The sequence below is a fragment of the Erpetoichthys calabaricus genome, chromosome 15 (assembly GCF_900747795.2).
Source record: "Erpetoichthys calabaricus chromosome 15, fErpCal1.3, whole genome shotgun sequence".
NCBI classification, from domain to species: Eukaryota; Metazoa; Chordata; class Cladistia; order Polypteriformes; family Polypteridae; genus Erpetoichthys; species Erpetoichthys calabaricus.
The window spans coordinates 37761062-37788274 of NC_041408.2; the positions used below are offsets into that span (position 1 = coordinate 37761062).

Below are 27213 nucleotides of genomic sequence, written 5' to 3' on the forward strand. Positions count from 1 at the left end.
ACAGTTCTTCTCTCTTGCTAAACAAATCTTAGCCTGGAAAAGTCCATTTTTCTTTTTTACATTTAAGTTGACCTCCTTAAAGGTTTTCCAATATTGTATCTCTCCTTCAAGTAAGAGTACTTCACAGGAACTGTACAGGTGGACAGATAAAAATGTCCCTTAATTTATAAACTGCATATAAAAGGACTGGATAATGTAAAAAGTGAGGCCTACTACGTTTCTGTGCTAAAGCATATTCATGAATATTTCACTTGGACAGTGTCTGTGAAAACAAATACTCAATAATTATAAAAATAATTACAGTAATAACTGATGAAAAGCAAGATGGATTGAATATGGTATCAATGTTGATATTACTCATTATTCTATTCCAATTTGTGAACTGTATAATATTATGCACAATGACAAAAAAATGACCAAAATTAAACATGTAACATAAACAAGGAAAGCTGAAGTACAGTTATATGTAAATTAAGAAACAAAACACACTTTTACCTCAGCATGAGGGAAAGGAGGTTCTGGAAGATACACTTTTGATTGTTTACTTTGACAAAGCCTAAACAGGAAAAGAAATCATCTAGTCAATTTAAGTCTCAAGTACTATGGAACATACAATATTAAAAGACTACACAAATGTCTAGGCAGAAAATATAAAATAGTTTGGGAACAAATCTGGAAACAGAGTATATGATAAATACTTTTGTGAAAGATTTAACTCAATAGTGACAGCGTTTAAAATTATTAGATTTTACAGTTATTTTTGAATCTCAAACAATTCTTGTCTGGCGGGTGGTGCAAATGCCAAATACCAACACGTTTAAAACTTTACCTCCAAAACTGATGGAGAATACTGGAGGATTTCAAGCAGGAATGCAAAACATGCAGTGACAGATTAGGAAAAAAAAATCCTGGAGAACAAAGGATTAAAATAAACTTATAAAATGACAAATTTAAAGACAAAATAATAGATCAGGAGGCAGTAGGTCATAAAATGACTAACTAAAACAAGTTTAAAAAAAAAAAAAAAAAAAAAAAAAAAGGAACAAGAAAAATCACGGGTGTGAGGCTAAAAGTCAATGAAAAACATGAGATTCAATAATGAAGCCAGACACAAATGTCTTTTGAGAGTGAAATGCAGTAACAAAGATATTGTTTAAATATAAACTGCTACTCACAATTGCTAAGCAATTTAAAAAAAGAGAAGATACTGCTGAAAGTAGTTTTGAAAGGTATATTCACACGCAAATGGCAGGATAACAGTGCTAGACAAATGGCACACCCAAAGTTGAGTTGTGACAGTTTCTTGCCATACAACCCACAGAAATGTCACCCTTTAGAATGGCAATTCAGTTGCTCCTTCCCGTATTTTGCCTTATTGCAAATAACACTTCAATGTTATTTTTAAGTGATTCACTGTCCTTATAATTTAACATTCAAATAAACGTCATATTTGGTTTTTTTTTAAATGCAGTGTGTGTGCTTGCATAGGCTTACATTGAATAATCATACTATTGGTCTTTTTAAGTGGTTTATTTTTTCCTACTACACAACTGAAGGTTATTTTTGTCAAAGAAAAAAATAACTTTGTTCTCTCACCATACCAATTTTACAAATACAATCATGGCCAGAAACGCTGGCAATCACTTCTCCAAGAAAATATCTGCAATTACAAATACTTTGGTATTTACATGTTTATTAATTTTGTTTACATTGGAACAATACAAAAAAGCAGAACTCCAGAAATGGACTGAACAAAATTATTGACACTTGTTTCAAAATGGTAAGAAATAATTGGATTACAATCATGCGAGGCTCCTTTAATTTGTATTTATACTCACTAGTGGCAAGTAATAAGTGTTAGCAATATAGATATAACACTTGCAACCAATTTAAATGGAGAAAGGATGACTGTGTGAGAAACTGGACAAACACTCTGCCAAAGAATTTGTCTGTGTATACCATACTGAAACACAGAGAAAAGAATGATGAGAAAAGAAATGCCCAAGGAATTGCAGAAAAACATGGACAATCTCAAGGCTACAAGTCCATCCCCATAGATGGAAATGTTCCTCTGTCCACAGTGTGCAACGTCATTAAGAAGTTTACTGCAAATGGCAGAAAAAAATGTGATATATATGAAATTCAAATATATTATGACTTCTGACATTTTAGTCTATAGGTGCAATTATATAGTTCTATATAATTATATAGAGTTCTTAAGCTTTTCTCACACCGTAAAAGATATGCAATGTCAGATTAACGGGCAACCCTAAACTCAGCCTGTATGATCATGTTTGACCTGTGACAAACTGGTGGATTGTCCAGGATTTCTTCTCATCCTGCAGTCAGTAAAGCTGGAATAGACAGCATTAACCTGCAAAGCTGAACTAAATATGAAATATGGATAAGCTGACCATCAAAATTTTAACCAATATAAAATGAAAAATGCATCACCCACGGATAAGCTGAATGTGAAAATTTAAAACTAACTTGGTTCTGAAAAACATAACATTAATGTCACAATACCAGTATTTTTGTATTTGATGCCAATACCATTTAAACTTTACTATATTTGATACCTTCCGATACCACAGCAAAAGCAGAAATTACATACAATGGCTTTTTACTAAAGCACCTCTGTTTTAGTGAACAATATTGTGCCTTTTTCTGTAATACAGTATAAAAAATAAAAATGCTAACAGTAACAACAGCTTTACAATACCTATCAGGTAGTTTCTCAATTATCACTTTAGTAAAGTAGTATAGGTATTCATAAATATAAAATTATAATACAAGGCTTGAATTTTAATGCGTGGCAGAGATGGAGATCCCCACACTATAACAATGAAGAAGTTTACATTCTTGGGGGGGATTTCAGAGTAGGGTTTATAAAGAACTACATGATTTATCTGCACATGTGCACATTCTAAATTTATTCTCTAACATTTTCTGTCTATTAATCAAAAACTACTGCTTAAAATCCACATCAAATATAAAAATGTAAACATTATATATGTACTGTCGATATAGTGAATTTCAAGATAATTGCAGATATTTCCTTTTAAACCAACTCTTTAAAGCTGTTTTTGTAACAACATGCTTTTTAAAGTTTGTTTTGTCAGTGAACCAATTACTGGGCATTCTCTTACACCACCTACTGACCTCAGAGTGTGTACAGTCTCTCTCTCTTTTCCACTCCTCTGCTTTAGTCTATTAATTTATTTAAACTCTCTCTCAAGTCCAAACCTGTGCCTGGTTTTGATCTCTTCATTCACAAAATGTCCTATAATGTCTAAAAGGCTGTTGGAGCATTCCCCATTTTCAACATTGTACTTCTACACAATTTCTGAAAATGCTGATGTTTGAAAGTTTTTCCAAAAAAGGTTTCATAACTACTAGCATGAGCAATTTCAGGTTTTTCACAGATTATACTATGTCCACCTTTTCCCTCATGGGGATATGAGTGTATGGATTTAGAAACAAACACTCTATTTTCTTTGACATCTTCAGCTCCCTGACAATGCTCTCCAAATGTTCTGGGACTTCTTCCCTAGCTGATTCTGCCTTCTTGCGCTAAACTGACAGATGGGAGTAGATTCATACCTGATGGCATGGATCGTGGACTATCTTACAGACAGACCTCAGTATGTGTGTCTCGGGAACTGCAGGTCTGACATTGTGGTCAGCAATACAGGAGCGCTGCAGGGGACTGTACTTTTCTCCGGACCTGTTCAGCCTATATACATCGGACTTCCAATACAACTCGGGAGTCCTGCCATGTGCAAAAGTTCGGTGACGACACTGCTATCGTGGGCTGCATCAGGAGTGGGCAGGAGGAGGAGTATAGGTACCTAATCAAGGACTTTGTTAAATGGTGCGACTCAAACCACCTACACCTGAACACCAGCAAAACCAAGAAGCTGGTGGTGGACTTTAGGAGACCCAGGCCCCTCATGGACCCCGTGACTGTGTGCAGAGGGTGCAGACCTATAAATACCTGGGAATGCAGCTGGATGATAAACTGGACTGGGCTGCCAATACTGATGCTCTGTGCAAGAGAGGACAGAGCCGACTATACTTCCTTAGAAGGCTGGCGTCCAACATCTGCAATAAGATGCCTCAGATGTTCTATCAGACGGTTGTGGCGAGTGCCCTCTTCTACGCAGTGGTGTGCTGGGGAGGCAGCATAAAGAAGAAGGATGCCTCATGCCTGGACAAACAGGTGAGGAAGGCAGGCTCTATTGTATGCACGGAGCTGGACAGTTTGTTTTTTTATCAGTATGCTGCTGCCGGAGTATGTGAATTTCCCCTTGGGATTAATAAAGTATCTATCTATCTAAGTGCCTAAAGCCATGATCCTTTCCTTCCTATTCTCAATTCTCTGCCAGACCTTCTTTTCCTCCTGGACCTTTCTTCATATACCCCCCCCCCCCCCCCCGCTTTCTTTTACCTGGTGAATAGTTCTCATTAAATTTCAGTTGTTATTAGTCTGCCACTGGAATTCCTGACCTTGCTACCTGGTCAGTCTGGAGAATGTCATTCTGTAAGCATGTATTTCTTGAGTGGTCCTCTGGGTCTTCAATCAACAACTCTCCAGGCTCTACTATCCCAAACTGTCTTCAATGGTTTTTTGTAGGCTGCCCTGTGACAGTTTCTCCTTGTGACTTTTTTTTTTTTGTTTTGCTGTGGTGCATGAGCCATCTCAATTGTTAACTCAATGTGTTTTTCTGCCCATTTTTGCCATCTCTTGAAGGACAGTTGCGGGTTGGTAGGGAGGCATTTTTCTGTTTTGTTTTTGAGAAATAATTTATTGTAGCATCAGTACCTAATGTATCCCTTTTCAATCTATTGATACAAATGTGATTGCCAAAAAAAAAACACCCTTTCTTTAAAAGATATCCCAATTTTTTCAACTTCTTCATACAGTTCACCAACAGAATTGTAAGCAAATGTCTTACTTTATGCTACTGTTTAAGCCTTCCCATAGACATAACACAAGCACAATTCAAATATACTATGACTTTTAGCATTTTAGTCTCTATGTGAAATTATATATTGTTTTTTCAATAAATTCTCCAGCTTTTCTCACAATGTAAAAGTTATGCAACTCAGATTAACTGACATCCCTAAGCTCAGCAAATGATCATGTTTGACCTGTGACAAACTGGTATATTGTCCAGGATTTCTTCTCATCTTGCAGTCAGTAAAGCAGGAATAGACACTATCAACCTTCAAAGCTGAACTAGATACAGTGGGGCAAAAAAGTATTTAGTCAGCCACCAATTGTGCAAGTTCTCCCACTTAAAAAGATGAGAGAGGCCTGTAATTTTCATCATAGGTATACCTCAACTATGAGAGACAAAATGAGAAAAAAAAATCCAGAAAATCAAATTGTCTGATTTTTGAAGAATTTATTTGCAAATTATGGTGGAAAAAAAGTATTTGGTCAATAACAAAAGTTAATCACAATACTTTGTTATATACCCTTTGTTGGCAATGACAGAGGTCAAACATTTTCTGTAAGTCTTCACAAGGTTTTCACACACTGTTGCTGGTATTTTGGCCCATTCCTCCATGCAGATCTCCTCTAGAGCAGTGATGTTTTGGGGCTGTCGCTGGGCAACACGGACTTTCAACTCCCTCCAAAGATTTTCTATGGGGTTGAGATCTGGAGACTGGCTAGGCCACTCCAGGACCTTGAAATGCTTCTTACGAAGCCACTCTTTCGTTACCCGGGCAGTGTGTTTGGGATCATTGTCATGCTGAAAGACCCAGCCACATTTCATCTTCAATGCCCTTGCAGATGGAAGGAGGTTTTCACTCAAAGTCTGACGATACATGGCCCCATTCATTCTTTCCTTTACACGGATCAGTCATCCTGGTCCCTTTGCAGAAAAACAGCGCCAAAGCATGATGTTTCCACCCTCATGCTTTACAGTAGGTATGGTGTTCTTTGGATGCAACTCAGCATTCTTTCTCCTCCAAACACGACGAGTAGAGTTTTTACCAAAAAGTTCTATTTTGGTTTCATCTGGCCATATGACATTCTCCCAATCCTCTTCTGGATCATCCAAATGCTCTCTAGCAAACTTCAGACGGGCCTGCACATGCACTGGCTTAAGCAGGGGGACACGTCTGCAACTGCAGGATTTGAGTCCCTGGCGGCGTAGTGTGTTACTGATGGTAGCCTTTGTTACTTTGGTCCCAGCCCTCTGCAGGTCATTCACTAGGTCCCCCCATGTGGTTCTGGGATTTTTGCTCACCGTTCTTGTGATCATTTTGACCCCACGGGGTGAGATCTTGCATGGAGCCCCAGATCGAGGGAGATTATCAGTGGTCTTGTATGTCTTCCATTTTCTAATAATTGCTCCCACAGTTGATTTCTTCACACCAAGCTGCTTACCTATTGCAGATTCAGTCTTCATAGCCTGGTGCAGGTCTACAATTTTGTTTCTGGTGTCCTTTGACAGATCTTTGGTCTTGGCCATAGTGGAGTTTGGAGTGTGACTGTTTGAGGTTGTGGACAGGTGTCTTTTATATTGATAATGAGTTCAAACAGGTGCCATTAATACAGGTAACGGGTGGAGGACAGAGGAGCCTCTTACAGAAGAAGTTACAGGTCTGTGAGAGCCAGAAATCTTGCTTGTTTGTAGGTGACCAAATACTTATTTTCCACCATAATTTGCAAATAAATTCTTTAAAATAAGACAATGTGATTTTCTGTTTTTTTTTTCTCATTTTGTCTCTCATAGTTGAGGTATACCTATGATGAAAATTACAGGCCTCTCTCATCCTTTTAAGTGGGAGAACTTGCACAATTGGTGGCTGACTAAATACTTTTTTGCCCCACTGTATGAAAGGCAGAAAGCAGATGAATGAATACAATGAAGGAATTACTATACCTACTCGTCAATAAGCCTATCCATGTATTAACTGACCATCACATTTTTAATGAATATACAATGACAAATGCATCACCTACAGATAAGCCAAATGTGAAAACTGAAAATTAACTTGGCTCTGAAAAACATAACATTAATATTTAAAGTAAGAAGCAACCCAATGATATACTTATTTGATTGAAATAAAAATACCAGTGTTACTTAAAAAAACTGATTATGAAAGCATATTAAAAAAATATATTTTGCAAAAAAGTATTGCCTTTTTAAGGAGTTACTGCTGTGTTGCATTATGCACATGCATACTATAGCCATTTGGTTACAGCTAGTAATGAAAAAGTTCTTGAATAACATGCAAATCAAGTAAACGAGTTCAATAAAAGTTACATATATACATTTCATCCTGCATGTGCTTAGGAATTAAATTTAATCCGCTCAGTTAAGGGTCACAGGGTGGTAGTGATTACCGCAGCAGCACTGAGTGTAAGGCAAGTACCATATATGGTATACCGATTCATTGCAGGGCATAATCACACAGCCAAGCAGGAAAAGAGTTCTTTATGTGCAGTATGAGAAAGGTTGGGATGCCTGACTGCATCTTACAATTGGGCTCTCATATGATCACAAGAATTTTGTCATGTCAAATTCTAGTCGGCTGTCGTGAAGTGTGAGCAGCTTATGACTTGATTTTCTTATGTCACTACAAAGTTTCATTAATCATTGATCTCAGTGTTTTGTACACTAGGTATTTCTGTTGTTATGCTCATTTTTATGTTAAGATTTTAAAAATCTATATATCAGTACACAAACATACGTACAACTAAATGGCCAATTACAAAAAAGCCTCTTAATACTAGAATCCCTAAAGCCTATGAAAAAACTCGTAATCCTGGGCCACCTTAAATTCCCTTGCACCTCCTCATCAGCGTCTTCCATTTTTCAAATGTGTCGATTAGCACCAGCAGCAGGCAGCCTGCTATCTCATCCCCCACTGACGCAGCAGTTCTTTCCTCTACCCCAGTTAAGCAGATGTATATGTGGGTGTGCATGTCATACCCTATCCCCAATTCTTTTACTTTGGTTAAATTCTTGAAAAAGCACACTTGTTTTGTTATATTTGTGTGTTTAGTGAAAGTGTTTATTTGATATTTGGACTTCAGTCTTTACACGTTATACATTTCATGTCAGCATTTTGCCAATTATTAGTAGAACATGAAAAAAGTTTCTGTTCTAGTTACGTGTTCAACATTTCTTGCTTCGCATTTCCTGTCATCCTAAATTTACATAGATTGTTGTAGACACGGAACACACATGAAATGTATGTGTTCCAAATAATGATATATTATTTACCCTATAAAATTCAAGGCACCTCACACCCAGATAAACAGACTTGAGCTGGGAGAACATGGTGTACAACTAAAGCTGTGTCGGTGGGGGATGGGATAGCAGGCTGCTTACTGCTGGACACATTTGCAAAACAAAAGATGCTGATAAGGAGGTGCGAGGGAATTTAAGGTGGCCTGGGATTACGAGTTTTTACATAGGCTTAAGGGTTTCTGGTGTTAAGAAACCTTTACTGGAAGAACCTGAAATAAACATACGCAACGGTAAATTACATAGACCATGTACCTCTAATTTCCTCTGTAAAATGAAAACACTCCATATTGTTCATGCCTCAACCGTTCACACATTCAGTTAAACCTTTACTTTTTCTTTGTATCATGAGTGCACCGTATGACAAGAGTAAGAAGTGCAGCTCTGTTCTTTGTTGAAATTTTGAGAAGCTTGAGGCCACCATGTTTTTTGAATGGGTAAAAGCATACGTTGGAGGCATGTGCATTTATAGTCTGAACACCCACACCATGGAATTTCAATTAACCAACCGTGTTAATACAGTTTGAGCATAAATACGACTGGCAACTATCATGCAATCTGAGTACGTGCCTGGCATAGCAGAAACGTATAAATAAAGTATTAGTCTAGTTTTAATTGGACTATATGCTACAACTATATTGACAGTGTGACTTGGTGGTGCAGCAGCTAGTGAATCTTCATGGGCTTGCCATTGGGGATGGTAAACAGGGATGAATATTATTTACTTTACTGCACATTAATTACTACAGGCAATTATATATAATTCATAATTTATATAACACAAGAAAACTATCAGATTTGGCAGTGTTTCTGGTCAGTTTCAAGAATGTTCCTATATGAATTTACAGTAGCACCCAGTAACAGATGCTGACCAGTGAAATGTTCAGTTTTTGATACAAAAGAAAAAATAGCACAAAAGTAATGCACTGTTTGTATCACATTACATTTTATATATTGTAAATCTGTAACATATTTATATTACTCATCCATCCATCCATTATCCAACTCGCTATATCCTAACTACAGGGTCATGGGGGTCTGCTGGAGCTAATCCCAGTCAACACAGGGCGCAAGGCAGGAAACAAACCCCGGGCAGGCGCCAGCCCACCGCAGGGTGCGCACAGGTGTAAAATAATTTTTCTCAACACTGTTGGTGCATTACTTGCTTTAACAATGTAGTGGATATGAACTATAATGCATTAGGTGGCGCAGAGCTGACACAAGGCAGGAAGGTGATAGCACGAGTTTGCTGTACAAATGAGGACCATCAGCAGGAGTCATGGCTTAGTATAAGCTGCTAGCACAAACCAATAATCGAAAGATAGGATGCTGCCCGAAGAGAGATGAGAGAGAGAGAAAGGGCAGCAGTGAATTTGAAGCAGGAGCATGGTAATGTGATTCAGTGTTATTTCACCAAAATGTTGTTGAGAGAGAGAGAGAGAGAGAGAGAGAGAGAAACAGAAGGGTAGGTGGTGTCTTCTGAATCAGAGAAAAGGCTGAGAGTAATGTTGTGAGAGACTTGACTGGGAAAGAGACTCTCTTTTGTCTGCTGTATAATAACGGTCCTTCTCAAGGGAACAGCAGCAGCCTGTGCAACTTGGTAAAGGTGTTCCCCATGACCAGAAGTCGAACAGTGGAGTACACTGCATACTTAGTTTAATACGCTTTCTTTAGAATAAGTTCTGTTCCGCGCAATCCTTGTTTCTTTTCTCATTTTGAAACTCCCACCCTAATAAACTGCTCTTTTCTTGTTTAACTGCATCTTTTGGCTCACTTTCCCCCCCCCCCCTTTACCCGTGAAAAACTCACTACAATACCTTTGGTCGCAGTACCATTACCCAAAGCAGCGCCTCTAACAGCAGTTTTGTCTTAATGTAAGTATCCTTTTGGCCTTTTATGTTGGCTCCAGAGTCGTCTACTGAGCATCATTTAAGAATAGAGTCTATAGTATTTTTTCAGTGTTCATAGATGGTTCTGATTTATTTTTACTTTCCTTTACCTTATATGCAAAATAAGAGAAAACCATTTCTGTCAATTGCAGTGTGATATGAGCTGTTGATAATCCTGTGCTGATTTGGTCTTATTATGTTTTTATGGAAACAAGGCTAACTTTAGGGTTTAGTGCTATTGCTGTGTGTCCCTGTGCTGCAGACTCAGCTACAACGCATCAAGCAGGGCTTGCAAAATTTCAAAATCCCTGGTAGCCCTTCGGGCAGGCACTCTTCAGTTTTTGGTAGCCCAATCTATCTATCTATCTATCTATCTAAAATAAATTTAAGTAGCCCGAATAAAAAAGAGATTATTTTTAATGTATAATATTGTAAAGGAAAAAAAACATCAATCAAAAAATTGTTAAAACACAAATTACAACAGCTGTATAAAAATTACAATCATCAACTTAAATATTTGGTTCTAATTGAACAGAAATTTCTATGAACTTGTAAGAACTGTGTAGAACATGAATCAGTCTGTGTCAGATTCTGAATCTGAAATTTCCACTGAACTCACGGATGAGAAAATGCCACTCAACGTTGAGGGCATAGCATCTCCTTCATCAGCTTTCTCTTCCTGTGCATCGGCCTCCATTTCACTGCTCTTTGTTCTTGTCTGGGTTTTATGATCCAGGTGTCTTGAACCTTTTCCAGAAAACATCCAGAAACGAATTGACTTGTCAGGGTAAAAAGATTCAACTGTTTCCCCATTAATGGAGAGTTGCATGCAGTCATTCAGTGTTTCAGGGTGTAGAGAGGTACGATGTGTTGTCTTCACTCGGTTCATGCAAGAAAACCCTCTCTCACAGATGGCTGTTGATGGACTAAGTGTCAGCATTAATTTCACCAGCAATAAGATATGAGAGAGGTGTTCTGGATTCCCAGACAGGAGATCTCTGTACAAGCAATCATCTACCTTGCTACCCCAGTGTTCTGCAAGCCACATTTTTAGATCCATCCATTCTTGTGGAATTTTCTCTTTCTCTTCCTCATCTAGCAAACTGTCCAAATGTGTGACAAGATAATCCACCTCTTCATCCCCATAATTTGCCAGCTCTTCTCTGGGGTAGGGAAGAGTGGAAGGGTCAAAAACCTTGAAACAAGAGAGAGGCTTTTCATGCAGATTTTTAAATCTGTTGTCCATGTACTTGACTGTGTTCTCAATAATCTTCTGAATCTCTGCACCAAAGGTGTCTTTGTCTGTGCCCTCACCTCTTCTAGCAGGTCGCTGACTTTTTGTGAGCTGAGTTCCACAGTAGCAAATGCTACCATCCTCGTTCGCTGTGAACTTTGTGTCCAAGGTTTTCTGGTATTCTCCTGGCTTTGTTTTTAGGCTGAGTAAGCGTGATGTGGTGCTCTCAACTAACTGATTTGTTCGTGTGATGTTTAGGTTATCATGCTGAAAATCAGTACAGCACTTGGATAAGATGGTACTGTAGTCCAACGTGAAATGCAGGAAGCGAACAAATTTCTTAGTCTTCATCTCCTGCACCACCCCCTTAGCCTTGGCTGCATCCTCGGACTTGACATCACTTCCTCCTGCCATGTTCTCCATATGAACAACAGTGGGAGTGTAATTTTTTTCCACAGCCTTCAGACATCTCAGCTGGCTTGGAAGCCACCGTGTGCTCTTCAGGCCACTGAAATGTGCCAGTTTCTCATTTATCAGTTCACTTATTTCTGTCAGTTCTCTTCACTTCTTTGGGGAATAGTAGTACATCTTAAAGATGGTTTTCAGTGTATCTTCAAATTTCACCAGGTACTCACAGCCTTTCACGCTATCCAGCACGGCTAGCTCTAATTTGTGTGCCACACAGTGGATTGTTATGATGTGGGGTATCCTCTGTTTCAGTCTCCCAGCTACTCCTGTTTTCTCACCCATCATCACTGCAGCACCATCAAAATCTGCACACACTACTTTCTTTTTCCATGTGTCTTCTCTGATACCCATGGTGTTCACTGCTTCATCAATATCCTCTAAAATACCTGCAGCATTTGCACTCTCGACTGGCTGACATTTGATCATGTATGTGGATATGTCACCATTATCTCTCACATACCTGACATGAACCAACTCCTGTTCTATTATACCAGTGTCTGTACTGCCATCTGCAAGAATGGATAAGAACCCGCTTTCTTGAATTTCCTTTTCGATCTGGTCTCTTGAAGTTTGTGCTATTGCTCCAATAAACTCTCTGCAAGCATCGTCATTGAGGTAAGTGGAACCAAGATCTAGGCCATTTGCTTTTTGAAGTTTGCAAAGACTGCTAAATTTTGCCAATGGTAGTTCACTCTTTGCAACATAGTATGCTGTTCTAAACAGCCTTTTCAGGACTTCTTGTTGTGCTTGGTTTATTTTTAGTATGTTTTTTGCAATTGGTGCTTGTTCTGGAAAAGATGCTGCAGACTGAGCACCAATGCATTTCTTGTGATGCAGAGATTTCTCGTGGGTTCTGATGGGGTCTTTCCTAAAATTACTGGTCCCAGTAACAAAGGCGCTTGTCGAGTCAGAAATCGAGGGAAACTCACGACACACCCGGCAGAACGTTATGTTATTTAGCTTGTCATATTCCAGCCACAGAAATTCTTTTGTCCATGAAACCAAAAAGCTGTGCTTTCTTTTTGCCTCATAGTCTGATTTGTCATAACTTTTCCGCTTTGTGGTAGGCTTTTCTTTGGCTGTCCCTTTTTCACCGTGACCTGTCTTATTCGGCTCAGCAGAACTAAAATACCTGCGTAAATCCATCTATTTTTACATACGCACACACAACGGTCAGTGATTTTTTAAATTCTCTGCGCAATCAACCTCTATCACATGTTTAAGCTTGCTGCGAGAGATTTCACTTGTCACGTTTGAATAGTAAGCTAATGAGTGATAAGATGATGTCAGAGGAATTGGTGCGCAATTAATCCGTCACTGACCAATCAGTACTGCCGCTCTCTATACACAGTTCGCGCGATCGCAAAGTGAAAGTGACAGTAAAAAACAAGCGCGAATTCAAACGCGATTTCAATATTTCACATATTGACAGTGGCTCATCGATGCCCGAAAATGATAATTACCCAGCTACATTTGCGAAAGAATACAAAAGCATTGACATATATTTTTCCTTCCTATGATAGCCTGACGGGCAGGGCTGAGATAGATTTTGGTAGCACGACTGGAAGACCCAATAGCCCCGGGACGTCGGGCTAGCGATTTTGCGAGCCCTGATCAAGACTAAGACTAAGTACAAGATAAGTGTGCTTAAAGTCAGATAAGGGGAACAAAGTTGCAAATAACTTAAGACTGTTAGTGAACAGGTTTAGCAAACTTAGTACTAAACTAAACACTGGCAAAATTGACAATCAGCTAGGGCAGTCACTGAAAGCTTCCTTGCATCTTCTGTAGCAGTTTGGTTAGACTATTCATCTCTCAATTCAAAACATTAAATGCAACAAATTGTTAGGACAGCTTAGAGGATTACAGGCTAGGGCTGGGTGATATTAACTTGTATACTGCAATTATTTTTATCTGGAATGAGATATTAATTATACGGTATCTCAATCTATCTCAATGCAGCAGTTCACATACATTTGCAACCCGAGATTTTTCTTTTTTTTGCTCGGTCTTTCAAGAAAGTTGACAGCGTCGATAGCGATAGTTTTTTTTTCTAATATGAACTGTTATCGTTTTTTTGTGTCTGCCGTTTTTATAGGAGGGTGACAATGAGTTAAATTCCAATGGATGTTTTTCAAATGTTGACGAGCAATAAGTAAAAGGTATCACTGAAATACGCAGGAAACAAAAAAAGGCAAAAAAAAAAACAAACTACGAGGAAAGTTCGAAGAAAGAAAATTTTTTTACAGTGTTTCTGTTTGGGGGGTTGTTGTGCACAACTGAGCTGCAGCCACAGAACTAACTGCTCTGTGGATGATTCATTCAAGCATTTCAAGGGTTTTAGGGCACTTCGCTGTAATGAAAGTATCTGCTGAATGTACTTTGTAGTAACAAGATTTCTATAGACTCGCGTCATATGGGGAAGCTGTCGGGACCATAAAAACACTTCGTTGTAATGAAAATTTCGTTGTAAGATATTCGGTGTAACGGACTGTTACCTGTATGTGATTTTTTTTTTTTTATCAGTAAAGTCCATATGATGCATACAAGTAACAATTTTATAACTTTTGCTAGCAGAAGTACTATGCTGTCAGCTGGGTAACTTGTGTTTTACGTCCAGTGTACTTAATAGCTTCTTGAATTTTTCCCTTTCTAAAGTATAGAAAGTTACTTTACAGGCCTGGTCCAAAGGATAAATCTGTAAGGGGTACTGGAAATGCTGAGTAGGGCGGTCATATTTTGGTGGAAATGGAGCTGTTGTGATTACGCAGTGAAACTTTACTTTCACTTTCAATCTCAATAAACAGGGAAATAAGATCCAGCTACTACAACTTGCCACCATGGAATAACAGATTTTAATTGATATTCCACTACCCTATTACTAAACCTTGCTGAAAAAAGTAATATGGTGGTAAATTTGACTTCCTCCAAAATATAACTACCTTAAAAGGATAAGTTTAGTGTTTTTCAAGGTCAAATTATTTCTTCACAAACATTGTATAGATGCATTTGCCATGCAAACGTGTTCTAAAGTTTAGTGCTTTCTACCAAAAAAAAAAAATAATTTTGCCCACACTGACGTTTTACAATGGAAAGTCTGGGGCAATGAGGATGAACTTAAATACTTACCAAATACATCAATTTTTCAAGTAAATCAAACTTAACCTTTAACAAAGTTAGATCAGTTAGAGAATGTGTCTATCAATGTTAATGCAAAACGAACACATTATATGTGAAATATTCACAACTACTGTAATTTGTAAGCTCAGTTAAATTTGTAAAAAAAAAAATAAAATAAAAAAAAAGTAATTTTAAAACAAAACGTCTAGTAAATAAAATTTCCCCCTTAAGTAATGCATGAACATTGAATATTTTACACAAAATAAAACTACAAAGTCTGCTGTTGTTATTCCTTCTTATAGCATTTCAGTACAAAGGAGAGATGTTGTGAAATGGATGAATTTTAACATGAATTGCTTGTTATCTGTTCACTAACAGAGGACAAATATTTTTAGGGTGCCAAGTTAAGTAGGTGTAAGTGTGTTCTGCAATATCAGTTCACTGCAACTGTCATCTGCATCTACCTGCTGCTTGTCCGTACGTATGATATGCAATGGAATGGCAAACATTTTATGAAACTTTGCTTTGCAGAGACCCATTTTGATGGTGGTGGTGGGGAGTTAGAAAAGCATGTTTCAGGTGCCACATGTGCCACGTCTACTAAAATACTGAAAGAATCTCTTAGGGTCTTCTTTCGCCTTATCTGCTATATTCCTCTCTAAATGTCTTTTAGACTCCCTAATATCCTTCTTAACACTAGAATTACCAGAGCAAACGAAAAAACTCATAAAACAGGCCCACCTTAAATCCTTTCACACCCCTCCGTCAGCGTCTTTTGTCTTCTAAATGTGTCAATAAGCCCAAGCAGCAAGCTATACCATCCCCCCCACCGTCTAAGAACGGGCAAGAAGTTCTCCCAGCTCCTGCCTTGATTGATTATCTGGGAGTGAGCTACCCAGAATTGTAAGGGGAAATAATTTGATGTGCGTCTTGTGTCTACAACAATCTATGTAAACACATCGGTAAAACAGAAATTTTTAGTAATAAATGACAAAATGTAGTGGATGTTGTAATGTGATAGCGACTGAGAGAAAAAAAAAAACGCTATTACAAGTGGTATAAATGTACACCAGCTGTTACAGACACAAATCAAATGTATGCTTTTATTGTGTAATATTAACAATAAGAGCAGCTCACTACTCAAAACGGTAAATTTGCTGAGGAGCTGGTTTTGAACTCACAACCTCCGAATTATAAGGCGGCAGTTCTAACCTCAGTACCACAGAAGCTGTCGCATTGTACCTGCAACTTTTGTGAAAGTATTTATTTGATATTTGGCCATCAGCCTTCACACATTATACAGTTCATGTCTACATTTTGTCATTTATTACTAAAACATGGAAAACGTTTCTGTTTTAACGAAACCTTTCCTTGTTTGGAAATGGACTATTTGCAATGTGGGGGCCTGCATGTGGAGAAAGCAGTATAAAAACTTGGATAGCAGCCAAACACTTTGGAAGCTGACAAGACGGATGGAAGACTACTTCATTTGGTCCTGAAAACCCTTCCTACGCCGCGACGATGACTGCACTCTCTACATGCCAGGTCCCCACCCTTGGAATGAGTATTGTAACTTGCTTCCCTCTTTTTATATGCGGAGTAAGCCACTATTAAACAAAGCTAAGTTATTTTTTCTCTATGATTTTTCACCGCCATATGACTAAGGGAGGGATATCGCCTCTTTAATTTATAATTATTTAAATTCAGGTTAATTAAGACGCCGCAATTGAAAAGAACATATACTTCCAAGGAGCTAGCGCCTCCTATCGGAAAACACTATAACAAACTCCTAAAATAAGACCTCTTTCCCTAATATTTTCCTGGCTAAGCCACATATTCTCACTAAGATGGGGCTCAGCGTCCAACTGAAGAGGACTTGCATTTAAATTCTGTCTGACATAAACAGCAACCCCAACTTCTTTTCTGTTCTGTCTACCCTTCCTAAAAATGTGTATCCCTCTTTGTTACACTCATCCCCATCTTTGTTATTTAGCCAGGTTTCCATTATTGCTATAAATATCATACTTATGCTCTGCTACATACAGCTCCAACTCACTTACCTTATTTTTTATACTTCTACCATTAAGGCAAGCTACTTTTAATGAGTTACTTCTTCTACATTTAAATGTTTGCTTAGAATTTATATTACTATGCATTTTAATTTCTTCACTGTTTTGTTCCTCCATGCATAGATCTAAACCTGGCATGTCCTATACTTCCCATCCCCCCATTCCCTAGTTTAAACAACAAAGTAAGCTCACACAGCTAGAGTAAAGCTCCACTAAAAAAACTACAGTGCATTCTGAAAGTATTCAGCTTGCTTAACTTTTTTTCACATTTTATTATATTGCAGTCTTTTTCTTTGAAAATCTTGGTTCTGCTTTGTCATTCTTGAGTACTGAGTGCTGCTTGATGAAGGAAAAATTATTTTACCATAAGGCTACAGCATAACCAAAAGTGTAAAAGTGAAGGTGTGTAAAACGTTTCTGGATATAATTTAATTCTTTGATTTTGCAGAATATTTTTTTTATATCTGCTAAATCACAGTTGTCATCCTTATTTCTGGGAGAACTACCTATCAGGTAAGCCTGGAGACATACAGATATGTAACTGGTGTGAATTGACTAATGCAGAATCCTGATAGATAGATAGATAGATAGATAGATAGATAGATAGATAGATAGATAGATAGATAGATAGATAGATAGATAGATAGATAGATACTTTATTAATCCCAGGGGGAAATTCACAATATGGGCATTTAACACCCTCATATTGTTAAATCAACACCAGTTTTGAACTAAAAATAATTTATTAGTTAATTTTGATGTCAAGGATTCCCAAAGTGCTTTCTATACTACAAACATTTATGTTGTGGTAGTTAGGTCCAGTTTCCACTTTCATGAAAGGACTAACTACTTCAACCTCAAATCCAAGAATATTACTGCATTTTTCACTCCATAAGACGCACTTTATTTTCCCCTAAAGAAGGGAGAAAATGTCTTATGCAGCGAATATTGCGTCACAGACCGTGATGTGTATTACCTGACAAAAGTCAACATCCAGGGGTAGAGGGCGACAATCAGCTGTTAATGGCGATAAAACTCACCATTAAGTTACAGGAATTCTCTCTCTGCTTGGAGGAATGTTGAGACTCATTGACTCGACATCTAATCCTTGCATGTGTGTGAGTTACGAAATGTAAACAAATGCAAGATGGCATCGACATCTCACGAGGGAGCGAAGTGAGTGCAGAAAACAAAATACTCAGCAGACGATGTTTTGCGCATTATCACTGAGTCACACTCAGATTTTTCAGAATCTGATTTTGTTGAGAGTGATAAGAAGATTAAGCAATACAGTGAGGAACTGGCATCAGCTGATTGAACACCAGCCAATGCTGCCCTAGCTGAGTGCATTCGCGCAGCCGATGCACTTACGGCAAGGTTCATGTGGGAGAAATACCCAGACATTGATCCGTGGGAGCCAAACTGGCTACCGGACTTCAAAAGACAGCATGGCTTGCTGTTGGACTTGAAAGATTACCAGCTGCTGGACTACTTCAGGCTATTCTTTCCTGAAACTGCCTTTCAGATACTGTCAGACGAGACAAACAGGCACCGCATTCTCGTTTTTCAAAGTGGAAACCAAGGTTATTACAGTTAATGAAAACTAAAATCAAAACTGAAACTATTATTAAAAAAACATTTTTGTAAACTGAAATAATTAAACTGAATTGAAAAACTAAAACTAAATGAAACTATTAAAGTAGATGGAAAGACTAACTGAAATTAAATAATTTACTAAACATAATTTTAGTTTTCGTTTTTTGAATTAATTTTCTTGCTGTTAGTTTTTAACCCTTATAACTTTTAACTCTAAAACTGAAAGCCATCCACCACGAGGCGCCCGCACGTATTCATCATTTGCGGTGACAGAGCGAGCTGAATACGCGTGTAAAGCGTGTGGAATAGAAAGCGATTTACGTGTCGCCTTTCTTTGCACTTGTTGTATATCAAGATGTAATTCAAACGCCTGAAATTGGAATGTGCTGTTCAACAAAAACTTTACCGTATGGACAGAAAAATCACGAGTGAGTAATGTTTCAGTTTATTTCTCAAGTGCCTGCTTTTTGTTGACAGTAATTCACCTGCCACTCCGCACTCGAAGTATACAAAGTATACAGAAAGTATACGAATCATGAAAAACATTCAACCGTGACGTTTTGAGGAATCTTGATGTTTTAGAACTCCCCGAGTCCGAAAATACAGTTTTTTGGAATTATGTCCGTGTGTGTGTGTGTGTATATAAACACGAGATCTCAAAAATGCAACTAGATAGATGGATGAAATTTGGCATGTGGTTGTTACACCAGAATTGTATATCTGTATTAACTTTTGGGCCAAATCCATTAACTGGAAGTGGTACTTTACCTGAACACATACTTGATTTTTTTTTATTCATACAGCTGCAGAGTCCAATTTATTCAAATTTACTTTTACACTAATTGTTCAATATATTATTAATTTGATTTGCTTTGTTGTTGGTGGTTCTTTGTTGTACATAATATAATCATTGTCTTGCGGTTTACTCCTCAAACATCCATCCCCATATCTGAGTACACGAGAAAGTCTAGGGGAGACCACTCCCGATTTTTGAAAATAAAACTGCACTGATTGAGAGACTGACAATGTCATCATACAAGATCAGCATATTGTTGCTGACCAATCACTTTTGCTTTAAAAACATTGTTTAACAATGAAGCAATGCAAACCTTGTAAAATCCCTGAGTTGGCAATGTCTCTACTGAACTACAGGTAGGTGGGGGAAGTGAGTCTGCCAAGTGGTGAAAAGCTAAACATACTAATTTGTTTTTGTATTTATTCTATATTTATTATCTTTTTTAGTTCATATTAACAGCTCAAAATACCTGATATTGTGACAATAATCCAGTAGCAGAATTATGCTTTAAAATATCTGTTTTTTCAATGTCTCTAACTCAAAACAGATAGTTGAAATATATTCTTTTTGTTCTTAATATCAGCCATATTATGCATATTGCATACCAGGGAGTTTCCCTGCCTTGCATCCAAAGCTGCTGGGTTAGGCTCCAGGTTCCTGTGATCCTGCTCTGGATAAACAGGTTTAGATAATGTACAGTGCATTCAGAAAGTATTCACAGCGCCTCACTTTTTCCACATTTTGTTATGTTACAGCCTTATTCCAAAATGGATTAAATTCATTTTTTCCCCTCAGAATTCTACACACAACACCCCATAATGAAAACGTGAAAAAAGTTTACTTGAGGTTTTGGCAAATTTACTAAAAATAAAAAAACTGAGAAATAAACATGTACATAAGTATTCACAGCCTTTGCTCAATACTTTGTCGATGCACCTTTGGCAGCAATTACAGCCTCAAGTCTTTTTGAATATGATGCCACAAGCTTGGTACACCTATCCTTGGCCAGTTTCGCCCATTCCTCTTTGGCTGGGCCACTCAAGGACATTCACAGAGTTGTCCTGATGCCACTCATTTGATATCTTGGCTGTGTGCTTAGGGTTGTTGTCCTGCTGAAAGATGAACTGTCGCCCCAGTCTGAGGTCAAGAACGCTCTGGAGCAGGTTTTCATCCAGGATGTCTCTGTACATTGCTGCAGTCATCTTTCCCTTTATCCTGACTAGTCTCCCAGTCCCTGCCGCTGAAAAACATCCCCACAGCATGATGCTGACACCACCATGCTTCACTGTAGGGATGGTATTGGCTTGGTGATGAGCGGTGCCTGGTTTCCTCCAAACATGACGCCTGGCATTCATACCAAAGAGTTCAATCTTTGTCTCATCAGACCAGATGTCCTTCAGGTGCCTTTTGGCAAACTCCAGGCAGGCTGCCATGTGCCTTTTACTAAGGAGTGGCTTCTGTCTGGCCACTGTACCATACAGGCCTGATTGGTGGATTGCTGCAGAGATGGTGGTCTTTCTGGAAGGTTCTCCTCTCTCCACAGAGGACCTCTGGAGCTCTGACAGAGTGACCATCGGGTTCTTGGTCACCTCCCTGACTAAGGCCCTTCTCCCCCGATCGCTCAGTTTAGATGGCTGGCCAGCTCTAGGAAGAGTCCTGGTGGTTTCGAACTTCTTCCACTTACGGATGATGGAGGCCACTGTGCTCATTGGGACCTTCAAAGCAGCAGAAATTTTTCTGTAACCTTCCCCAGATTTGTGCCTCGAGACAATCCTGTCTCGGAGGTCTACAGACAATTCCTTTGACTTCATGCTTGGTTTGTGCTCTGACATGAACTGTCAACTGTGGGACCTTATATAGACAGGTGTGTGCCTTTCCAAATCATGTCCAATCAACTGAATTTACCACAGGTGGACTCCAATTAAGCTGCAGAAACATCTCAAGGATGATCAGGGGAAACAGGATGCACCTGAGCTCAATTCTGAGCTTCATTGCAAAGGCTGTGAATACTTATGTACATGTGCTTTCTCAATTTTTTTAGTTAAAATAAATTTGCAAAAATCTCAAGTAAACTTTTCTTCATGTTGTCATTATGGGGTGCTGTGTGTAGAATTCTGAGGAAAAAAATGAATTTAATCCATTTTGGAATAAGGCTGTAACATAACAAAATGTGGAAAAAGTGATGCGCTGTGAATACTTTCCGGATGCACTGTATATATTGTTCTTAATCTCAGATGCTGTCTCTGTCATTTTGTGCCTGCCCATACTCCTATTACCTGCTCTTGCTCTGCTCATTATGGGTTTACTGTTCTTATGGTGGGCTTTTCAAGTTTCACTGCCCCTAACCTTCACACTACATGCTTGCTTTTCTTTGTTTCCCTCAATACCGCTACGTGGGGTCTGCACACTCATTCAAGCCTAAGAGTGTGTTGTGTAGTGTAGCAAGCTCCCACTAACATTAAATTCATATTATATCCAGACCCGTTAAGTTTACAGTTCTGTCTCATTGTGACACAAAAACTGAATTCCATAGTAGCTCTTTAAACATACTATAATTACTAAAACTGAAATTAATATATAAAAAAATAAAATAGAAATGTCTTTGTAAAATAACTAAACTAAAACTAAAAATACACGATGAAGGAGAACTAAACTGAATTTCCAAGTAAGGTCAGAAAAAATACAGAAATAAAAACTATATATATATAAAAAGGCAAAACTATAATAACCTTGGTGGAAACCCATAACAAAAGACGAGATGAAGGGCTTTGTGGCATTCCAAATACAGATGGGACTAGACTGGCGATATAACTTCAGAGAGCATTGGTCCAAACGTGCTTTGTCCCCTGGTGGATTTGGACAGGTTATGCCGCGTGATGATAGGTATGTGCTCCTGCAAAGTGATTATGAGCAACCGAGCTTCATAAATTCTGACACTAGCGATGAGGAGTTCTTGGGGTTTCCAGAAAACTAGAAGAGTGCTTGAACCTTAAAGTCTATTAATGATAGTGATGATGGTTCTTAATATCGCTGTTGACTTTACATGGTTGAAATATTATTCTGCTATATTTTATTAAAAATATTAGTACACCATTTAGAATGTTTTTTCTTGTTTTCCTCCTCTAAACCTAGGTGTGTCTAATGGTCAGGTGCGTCTGAAGGAGTGAAAAATACGGTAATTCCTTACACCAACTGAGAAACCAATAAAATCAGCTATAAAAGATGAGATAGATGAACAGCTAAATACAGTGCAGTGAAAACATATTCGCCCCCTACTTGATATCCTCCATTTTCCCATCTGTTCAGAATGAATGGCTTTGGCTCCTTAGACAAAATGTAATATTACAAAAAGAGACTAACAGTAGACATACAGTATAACACCATTTCTAAATTGTAACTTAATATATTTAAGTAATGCTTTCCAACACCTACACTGTCCATGTGAAAAGGTAATTGTCTCCCTACTCATTCGATCAGCTGAGCAAAGTTAACTGATAATTAGAATAGGTTGACTGAACACAGCCAGACTTGTCTGCAACCTTCCCTGTTGAATTTAAACCTCAACATATATTGACCCTAACCACGAGATTGTAAAAAAAAAAAAAAAAAAAAAAAAACACCACCAAGGACACATCCACATTACTACATTTAAAAAAAAAATGCATAATTTAAAAAAAATGTAGACATTAGTCTCCATTTTTGCTTCTCGCTAAAACAGCTGAATATTTCTGTAAAAACAGTCTCAGCGTTATATTGTGGATGGGTGAAAATGTAGACTTTTGAAAAGGCAGACTTAATATACATTCTGATTTGTTTGTGCATATGGTCACCCTGAGCATATTTGTGCATATTGTGCACTGGTCACCCTTCATGTAAGAAAATCATATTCCAACATAGCAGACATAAAAGAGATGCATTGTAAGGTGCTTGTTGTGTTGCTTACCTGTATACAGTGATCCCCCGCCTATTGCGGAAGTTACATTCCAGACCCATCAGCGATAGGTGAAAATCCGTGATCTACAAAGACCATATAAATAAACATTTTTTTTTTTATAGTTTAAGCCTTAAAATACCCCTCCCACATGCTTTAAACACATGTAAACTTATTAAAACACACTTTGTAAACACATATGATATGTGGATGTCGAGCTAAGGATATGAGCAGAGGTGGGTAGTAACGAGTTACACTTACTCTGTTACATTTACTTGAGTAACTTTTTAAAAAAATTGTACTTCTAAGAGTAGTTTTACTGCACCATACTTTTTACTTGAGTACATTTGTGAAGAAGAAACGCTACTCTTACTCCGCTACATTGGGCAACACTCGAATCGTTACTTTTTTTTCATTATATATGCTGTATTCCAAACATGCACAGCGGAAGGCGGCTGCCGCGTATTCTTTACCTAAAACTCTGTAAACTGTTTCCCATTCATTCTCTATGATAGTAGTAAACCACTACCGATGCGATCTATTTTCTACCACTTCCATTTCGGGGGTTGGGGGGTGCTGTTCTGCGCTTTTCGCCACTCTGCCTGCCTGCAGTGTCTGCCTTCATAGACTTGCTGTGGCGTTTTTTCTTTTTTTTCTTAAGTAAATCGTTAAGTTTAAAATGCCGATTGCGGTTATTTCTGTTGATTAATGCTTTCACTGATTATAGCTAATACTGTTACCAAGTGGTCACTATTTTTGCCTAATGTATACAATCTATCTAACGTCTTTCACATCTATCTTCACTCTCACTGCCCGCTTGCCTGCATGCAGCGTGTGTCGATTGATATATGATTTAATGTATTTCTTTTTGACATAATTCTCCTAGTTGTAAAATACATATACACAATACATCTGTCTAGTGCCTTCTCTGTTTGTCTATTATATAAGTGCCTTCCTTATCTATCCATTTATCTAGTGCCTTTCACATGTGAATGTACTCACTACCTGCTTGCCTTTCTGCAGCACCTGCCATATAGTGCCTTTCACATCCATCTATCTAGCTGTTTTTTTTTCTCCTGACAGTTTTATATCTTCTATTATACAGTGCCTTCCCAGTTTATCTATCTAGCAACTTCTCTGTCTGTGCATTATTCAGTGATCTGTCTGACAGTGCATGTCTTACAGAACTTAAAAATAAGAACAGTTATAAGGACACTTGTTCATGTTAATTGCAGTCTCAATTTTTCATTTTTTTTAAAAAGAGCATCCTACATCTATTATACAGTGACTGTATCAACTATCCGTGACTGCCCAGTCAAGGTAAAGTGAGACTTCTTGTACATGCACAAGCTGCCTTGTTCTAATGTTATTTTCTATCAGCTGTGCTATTTGGAGGGCAAGTGAATATGCAGTATTATACTGTCAGTGTATAGTCAGTACATCTTGTCACTGTAAGTAGTTTGCACTGTTCAAACATACATGTTACCTACTGTAGGTATTGGCTTCAAAAGCTTTGTTGTGAAAAAGTGAGATTTGGAACTTTGTGTTATTTTTGCATCTTTATTTTGTAAAGATGTTATTTATTTTTACTCATTTTCTATTTTATTATTTGGAAATAGCAGAATTTGCACATTATTTTATATTTTTGTCTGTCTTATTACAACATTTCTAAAAAATAAATAATTTATTATGATCAAACAGTTACTCAGTACTTGAGTAGTCTTTTCACCAAGTACTTTTTTACTCTTACTTGAGTAATCTTTTGGATGACTACTTTTTACTTCTACTTGAGTAATATTATTTTGAAGTAACGCTACTCTTACTTGAGTACAATTTTTGGCTACTCTACCAACCTCTGGATATGAGTAACATATCTCTCTATTATAAAAAAATCTTGGCAGGGAGACGAGATATGATCTTCTCGGAAGACAATTTGATGTCCCGCGACATTTTAATGTCACGCAAGACAAGGCAATGAGACAGAAGGACAGCTGCTGTACAGGCTTTTAAATGATCGTCGCGCTGAGCGACAAGCAGAACATGCATCTTGGCAGAAGCAGCACAAAGCCAGTAGCTGATCCATCTGCTTCCCTTTAGAGTGTTCAGCTTCACAACGCGAGAGGGAGAGACTCGAAGTGGCAGGAGCGTAGCACAGCGCACCTCCGGGGGGGTTGAGCGAAGCGATCGAGACCAGATCAACTCGGAGAGACACTCTGACGACATGTGAGACTAGACATTACAACCTTAGGAAGCAAAACCTGTGAGACGGTGACTTTTGCACGTCACGCCCTACTTAAAAACAATTTAAAACAAGCTCACGGACATCTAACCTAGCAGTTTTTGGAATACTTTTGGCAGACACACTTCAGGTGGTCCCAGCTTTTACAACAACAAGCAGAACATGCAGCTCGCCAGCAGATGATCCGAACGCATCATCCTTAATGTGCGTTCAGCCCTCACCTAAACCCTACCCTCCTTCAGAACGGTAGCAGCAGCTGAACTGATCGCATCTCTTTAGCGTGCGTTCAGACCCATCCCTTCACAACGCGAGCAGTGTTATAAGTCCCGTGAGAAACAGATTTAACCACAACCGGGGCCGGAAATAAAGGACAAATATTGTTTTTACAAAAGTTTTAAAGTAAGAATGAAAAAAATGCATATGTAACAATTCCCATGAAAATAACAATCTGTTTAAATTGTATATACAGTAAACCTAACCCAGCCGTGGGCGAGCGAAGCGAGCAGGGGGCAGAGCCCCCTAGTAATAACAATAATAAATCTGCGATATAGTGGGGGCACGATAGCTGAACTGCGATATAGCAGGGGATCACTGTAAATGTAAATTGTGTTTTGTACACTTTGAATGCTGCATACATGAGCAAAAGGAAAATAATTTAACAGTTGCTATAGTTTTGCGGTAAAATCGGTGGCCATTGGCATTACCATCCCCTTAAAGAATATTTCCACTGGTGCACGCATGTGCAATGTAGGCAAACAGCTACATCATATGCATTTCCAATTGTTTTAGTGTGGATGAAGATACTTCATAAATGATGTGAAAACTCAAGTGTAGACAGAAGCTGTTTTCATTTAAAAATGCCAGGCTGTTAAAATTACACAGCAATAACTCATTCAAGTAAACACAGACAATCCCAGAAGAAAATCCAAAGAACTGCAGGCCTCATGGCAAGGCCAATGTTCATGGCTCCACAGTAAGAAAGAGACAGTGTAAACAACGGGATTCATGGAACAGCAGCAAGGAGGAAACCTCTGCTTTTCCAAGAGTAACATCAGACTTCATCTTGCATTTGCATACAAACATACCAATGATCTTCAAACTTTCTGGAATAATGTTCTATAGAAAGAAATTTCAAAAGTACAAACAGAGGTCCCACTATGTCTGGCCTAAACCCAATATAGTGGTTTGACAATAAGAATATCACATGCTTACAATAAAACACTGGCATTAAAGTGTGATGGTTAAAGGATGCTTTTCTGCCTTAGGACATGGAAAACTTGCAATCACTGAAGGCGTCATGAACTCTGCAATATGGCACAATATATTTTATGTAGAATGCCCTGTCATCTGTCTGTGACCTGGAACTGAAGCAGTAGGACAATGACCCCAAAAACAGAAAAATAACTCTACAACTGAATGGTTCAGAAGAAACAACACAACCTTAGGAGTGAATCCAATAGGTTAAATGTGGCAGCAGCTTAAACAAGAAGTTCACTTTTGTAAACGCACCATTGCATATGGATTAATACACTTCTGCTAAGAACAGTGGGCTAAAATTCCTCAGTAGCTCATATCAAATTATAAGCTGTCACACACGT

The 27213-nt window shown here is 38.2% G+C and overlaps 1 protein-coding gene across 2 annotated transcripts in view; it reads right to left on the bottom strand.

The window, feature by feature from the left end:
- Window positions 1-27213, bottom strand: part of ints9 (integrator complex subunit 9) — a 315943-nt gene that overhangs the window by 98454 nt on the left and 190276 nt on the right. For both annotated transcript variants that reach the window (XM_051919331.1, XM_051919332.1), the window contains exon 11: window positions 496-556. In XM_051919331.1, coding sequence (XP_051775291.1) covers window positions 496-556 — 61 coding nt within the window. The remainder of the gene's footprint in view (window positions 1-495; window positions 557-27213) is intronic.